This window comes from Spinacia oleracea, chromosome 5 (genome assembly GCF_020520425.1).
Source record: "Spinacia oleracea cultivar Varoflay chromosome 5, BTI_SOV_V1, whole genome shotgun sequence".
NCBI lineage: Eukaryota > Viridiplantae > Streptophyta > Magnoliopsida > Caryophyllales > Amaranthaceae > Spinacia > Spinacia oleracea.
The window spans coordinates 111234652-111240509 of NC_079491.1; the positions used below are offsets into that span (position 1 = coordinate 111234652).

At 36.7% G+C, this 5858-nt stretch overlaps 1 protein-coding gene across 1 annotated transcript; it reads right to left on the reverse strand.

Moving 5' to 3' along the window:
• Positions 1-340: 340 nt before the first annotated feature.
• Positions 341-4226, reverse strand: LOC110785175 (uncharacterized). The gene is made up of 3 exons (XM_056829994.1): positions 1603-4226; positions 508-685; positions 341-418 (listed from the first exon to the last, which is right to left on the reverse strand). The coding sequence occupies exons 1-3, from the start codon at positions 4224-4226 to the stop codon at positions 341-343; spliced, it is 2880 nt and encodes a 959-aa protein (XP_056685972.1).
• Positions 4227-5858: the final 1632 nt, after the last annotated feature.

Below are 5858 nucleotides of genomic sequence, written 5' to 3' on the forward strand. Positions count from 1 at the left end.
CACTGCTAATAACAGGTTTCCTTGCGTTATTGAAATACTCATTGTCAGAGAAACATTATGAACAACTCTAATAACATCTACAAAATAAAATACAAGTGATTGGTATTGTGAGAAACAAGTGTTGTTGTTAAAGGCTGCATTTCTTGCCTACAAGATCCTTTCCATCAACATGTATACCCAACTGATCAATAGGAACAAAGTTGAACTTTGTTTCAGGGATATATACCCTTTCAACACTGGCTACCTCAACAACTAAGTTCTCATTGATGGTCATCTCGTAGTCATTTTTAGTCGTGTTGAACCTCTTATTAGCAACTTCAACAGATCCCTTTGAGATGTATTAAACCTTCCCTGCATCAAAGGTGTCAAAGAACTTCTTCTCTATCGCATTGAACATCGTTGCTTGTATTTGAGTACCCTACATTCATGAACTACTATATGAACAACTCTCAATTCAAACATGAAAGTGTAAAACATAGAGTTTGACTCATTCTAGATTATGCTTACATATTCATCAGTTAGCTCAACATTGAAGACATTCCCTTCTCCTCTCTCATTATAGAAGGTTCGTAGTGTCCCCTTGCTGGTAACTCGGACTTTGATGGTCCAGTTCCCTTGGTAAGGGTTCAAAGAACCAAGAGGGTACACTCTTCTAGTCATACCCATTCTTGCAGCAGGTGCAGCACTGCAACACACATAAAAGCACCATAAACACTAACCAAAACACACACACTAAAAAAACCATATATAGACACTAAAACAACCAATTTATAGCAAAGCAAATTGGGAAATAAGCACAAGTAACTGGAATCAGTTTGATAACTAATGATTTCTTCATTAATTAAGAAGCAGATAAAGAATAAGAATTAATCTGAAGTTCAAACATAAACAAATCTTAGGAATTAATGGTACTTTACTGAATTGATAAAGACAAATCAGGATTATGAAATTACTAGAGTCGGGATTGATCGTTTCCAGGCACCCTCAAAATCAAATCTAAAACTCTCTAGGCAGCGAATCAAACCAAACCAAAAACGCCCAGAAATTCACCAACATTCATCTCAGTCAACGAAATCAAACCCAGCAGAAACGCCTAGAAATCAAAAGAACTAAGAATTAATTTGAAGAAATCAAACCTAGCAGAAGAAATTGCAAGAACGGTCAAAACAACGAACCAAGAATCTCAGTCAAACAGTTAGGCTCGCCGGCGACCATATATCGGAGATCGGCCTCCGCCGGGGAACAGAGAGGGGAGATCGGCCGCTACCGGCGACTAGAGAGCAGGATGAAGAACAGGGGAGAGGAGAGAGAAAGAGAAGAAGTTGAGACTTTTTTAATTTTTTGGAATTTATGCCAAAGAACATGCATTAAGGGCAAAATGGTAAACTATAGCTAACGGAGGACTAACGTCCGTTAACTGCAAGTGCATTTCATGAACAATACGAAAAAATAGGGGTATATTATGTGATTCGAAAGACGCGAGGGTATTTGGTGCATTATTGAAAACCTCAGGGGCATTTCATGAAAAAACCGTTAAAACAATATCCATTTATATCATAACCTTCATAGGATACAACATTTGCATCTGGACCAAACGCTAACCATCTAATGTCTTCACTAACATCATTTGGTGTTTGTTTCAAACCACGATCCACTTTCTCTTGGAACCATCTGATGAAAGATCGATTGTGTTCGTCTCTCAAAATTTTTTCACCTCTGCCATGATATTCTTGCCTAATCAGATTCATATGGTCTGCCAAATATGGTTGCACCTCATCAACTTGTTGTAAGATGTAGAGGTAAGCTTGATCAACTATTTCACGACTTAAGTTTAGCACTTTACGACCAACTGTACCAATACCTTGTACTCTCTCCTTATTGTGACGAGGCTTTGGAAGTCCTAGTGTTTCTAACTCTTCCAAATGCTCGATGCAATATCTAAGGACCTCATCAGTTAGATATCCCTCAACTATGCTGCCTTCTGGACGAGATCGATTCCTCACATAACCTTTCCAATCACCCATATTGCGCTCAAACGGATACATGTACCTTAAATACACCGGCCCACAAAGTTTGACCTCTCTCACCAAATGAACAATCAGATACACCATGATGTCGAAAAAGGAGGGCGGAAAATACATCTCAAGTTGACACAATGTGACAATGAGTTGTGATTGCAAAGAGTCTAATTTACCAGGATCGAGTACCCGCGAACAAATAGCTTTGAAAAACAAACAAAGTCTTATTATAGCTTGTCGTACTTGTTTGGGTAAAATCGACCTAATTGCAATCGGCAATATCTCTTGCATTAAAGTATGACAATCATGAGACTTCAATCCAACTAATTTCAAATCTTTCAATGACACGAGGTTTCGAATGTTCGACGAATATCCAGATGGAACTTTCACATTATGTAAGGACTCGCATAATACTTTTTTCTCCTTCTTAGATAAAGTATAACAAGCTGGAGGTAGGTAATATCGCTTCCCCTTTTTTGTAGGTTTCAATTCAAGGCGCATTCCCATCTTGACCATGTCATTTCTAGCCTTCTCTCCATCTTTAGTCTTCCCTGGCATGTTCAGAAGCGTTCCGATCAAACTATCAAATACATTTTTCTCAACATGCATCACATCAATACAATGCCTTACACTAAGATGTTCCCAATATGGCAAGATCCAAAACGCAGACCTCTTTTTATAACATAACTTGTCACCAAGAGACTTGTAGGGTTTGCCGAAAACACAATTGATGTCCTTTACACGTTCATAAACTTGTTTCCCAGTAAGAGGCTTAGGAGGAGATCTATGTTCTGGTTCTCCATTAAAAGCCTTGCAAAGCCGACGATAAGGGTGATTGCGAGGTAGAAATACTCGTTGAAATGGGTATACAACCTTCTTGCTACTCTTCAATTGAACAGCTTTGGTATCATCTTCACAAATAGGACAAGCTTTGTATCCCTTGACAACATGGCCAGATAAATTCCCATACGCAGGAAAGTCATTAATTGTGCAGAAGATCATAGCACGCAAAGTAAATGTTTCCTTACGATATTCATCATACACACGCTCACCTTCATCCCACAACTTCTTCAAATCCTCAATCAGTGGTGCCAAGTACACATCTATGTCATTTCCAGGTTGTTTAGGCCCAGATATCAAATTTGACAACATAATGTATTTGCGCTTCATGCACAACCAAGGTGGTAAATTGTAATTCACCAACAGAACTGGCCAAGTGCTATGCTGACTACTCATGTTACCAAATGGGTTGATTCCATCTGTACATAAGCGTAGCCTTAAATTCCTTGTTTCACGACTAAAATTCGGAAAGGTAGTACCAATATGTTTCCATTGAGGGGAATCAGCAGCATGCCGAAGCATTCCATCTTTATTTCGCCCGTCTGCATGCCATGTCAAATTTTCTGCATCTTTAGCATTAGCGAACAAGCGTTTGAGCCTAGGCACTACAGGTAGGTACCACATTACCTTAGCAGGTTCATTGGTGTTTTCACCGTTGCTCTTCACCTTATATCGCGATGTCCCACAAGTTGGACATTCATGCAAATAGTTATAATCCTTTCGATACAATACGCAATCATTAGGGCAAGCATGTATTTTCTCAGCATCCAAACCCATCGGACACAACATCTTCTTAGTCGCATAAGTATAACTCGGAAGCGTGTTACCTTCGGGAAACATATCTTTCAATTTTACCATCAATTTTGAGTAATGATAATCAGTCCACCCGGCTTCCGCTTTCAGTTCAAATAATTCTAGTACACCTGTTAATCGAGTGTACTTACTGCACCCTGGATACAAAGGTGTCTCGGCGTCAGTCAACAAACTTTCGTAATCAGGTGGCCCCTCTGTGAGATTATCCTCCGTATCGTGCAACATCTCATCAAACACCTCATCAAGCACCTCATTTTCATTACCATGGTGAGTATTTAAGTCCTCTGCATGGTCTTCGTAGCTATGATTCTCAGTACCCGTTTCCCCTTCACCATGCCATATCCAATCAGTATAATTTTTGGAAAAACCATTCCAAAAAATATGAGCTCGTAATTCATCTTCTGTAGACACCTTACGCATGTTACCACAACTCTTACAAGGACAACATATTTTTTCTCCTTCCTTTTTACGTGTAAGTACAATACGAATGAACTCCTCAACCCCTTGACGAAACAGAGGGGTAGTACGCTTATGTGAAATCCAACTTTTGTCCATATCTAACCAATGAATATGTCATATATATTAATTTCAACTATGTATACACGTGTACTAACTCAAATAAAATCATGCATTGTAATCTTTTTAATTAGAAATAACACTTGTAATATCACAGCATATAAAACGCCACTCTCCAAATTATCCACAAGGCCTAAATATCGCCCTTATGTCAAATATTAGACTATCTCTCCGGTATCAATTAGAAATCGGTGTTGACAATATTAGCCTACAACTAGGACAATCCTTTACTAAGTATTCATATAATCTCATCAATTCACCTTTCAACAAATTAATAAATCCAATGTATACCTCCCTTGATTCCAAATTAAACATTGATCTTAATAAAAAAACAACTTAGTAATATTTAATTATTTACATAATCTATCAATTAATAATTCTATATGCACATGCTTGAAAGTTGAAACTTAATTCACAATTCTTTTTCATACTAGCTCCTGTGATACAATATTATAACCAAATTATTTCAAATCCAAACCAAAATCATATCCCACTCCAACTAAAAGTCACCAACAGAACTTCACTCCCATAAACGTTCCTTCCCCCTCCCCCCACATATGAATTGAATATTTTTTGATTAAATAAATGTCCAATTTAAACCCCCCTAATGGCAGTGTATGAACCTGCTTCCTGTTCTATTTTAATCCATGCCCTAATTAATAAAAAAAAAAACCCAATTTAATCAAATGAATTCAATAACTTTTAAAACATATGAATCAACAATCCACAAAAAAATTACCATTCTGATAAACGACCAAAAGTAATAACATAAACACAAATAACTGAGATTTCTAAGATTAATACTTCAAATAAAAAAAATGCCCAATTAATCATATGAATTCAATAACTTTCACAACATATGAATTCAATAATCCAAAAAAAAACGCAATCTCTTACCTTTCTATGCTGTGTTTGGGCAATGATGAACCAAAGGATGACTGCGCGCGAATTGGGCGATGATGGATTGGGTGATGATGAATTTCCCTTGCTTCAGTACCTGATCTTGAGAGACGCGCGGTGAGAAAGATTAGGCGAATTGGATTGGGCGAATAGGGATTGCTTTAGAACTGAATTGTGAGAAGATTGTGAGAGTTGGTTATTTTTTCACGGAATACAGAGGAGTAGTGCATGTCATGCTTCACTGCTCCGCTCACCTCTTTCCTAATATTTTTTTTTCGATGAAAAGTACATGTGTTTCCCGTTTTTTTGGAACCTTTTAGTTTTTATTTTTTGGAAATTTTAGGAAATTATTCCTCCAAAATATTTGGAAAGGGTATTTTTATTTTTTTCATGTGATTGTTGAAAGTTGGATCATAATTTCTACATTATTTAATTTTTCTTTTATAATAAGGAGAGATATAATATGTATATTTTATTTTTTAGATTAGGTTTTCGGGTTTAATCTCGAGATTTTATTTATTTAATTGATTTTTCTAATTGTAATGTACGCTTAAATTCTAATATAGTGTTGCTTGTTTCATTATTTTGTTTTAATAACAGACGACATATATTAAAAATTTGTAGCTCTTCAACTTTTAAGAATTGAAAAAAAATTGAAATAAAATAAAATGAAGGAGGGAAAGGTGTCGCCTGTTATATGTGCGACACCAA

Excerpts from the sequence above, each read along its gene's own strand:
- LOC110785175 (XM_056829994.1), bottom strand. The coding sequence starts at position 4,226 with ATGGACAAAAGTTGGATTTCACATAAGCGTACTACCCCTCTGTTTCGT. Across the intron at positions 686-1,602 it reads GTTAGTGAAGACATTAGATG|TGCTGCACCTGCTGCAAGAA; the intron begins GTTAGCGTTTGG and ends TGTGTGTTGCAG. Across the intron at positions 419-507 it reads TTGAGCTAACTGATGAATAT|GGTACTCAAATACAAGCAAC; the intron begins GTAAGCATAATC and ends TCATGAATGTAG.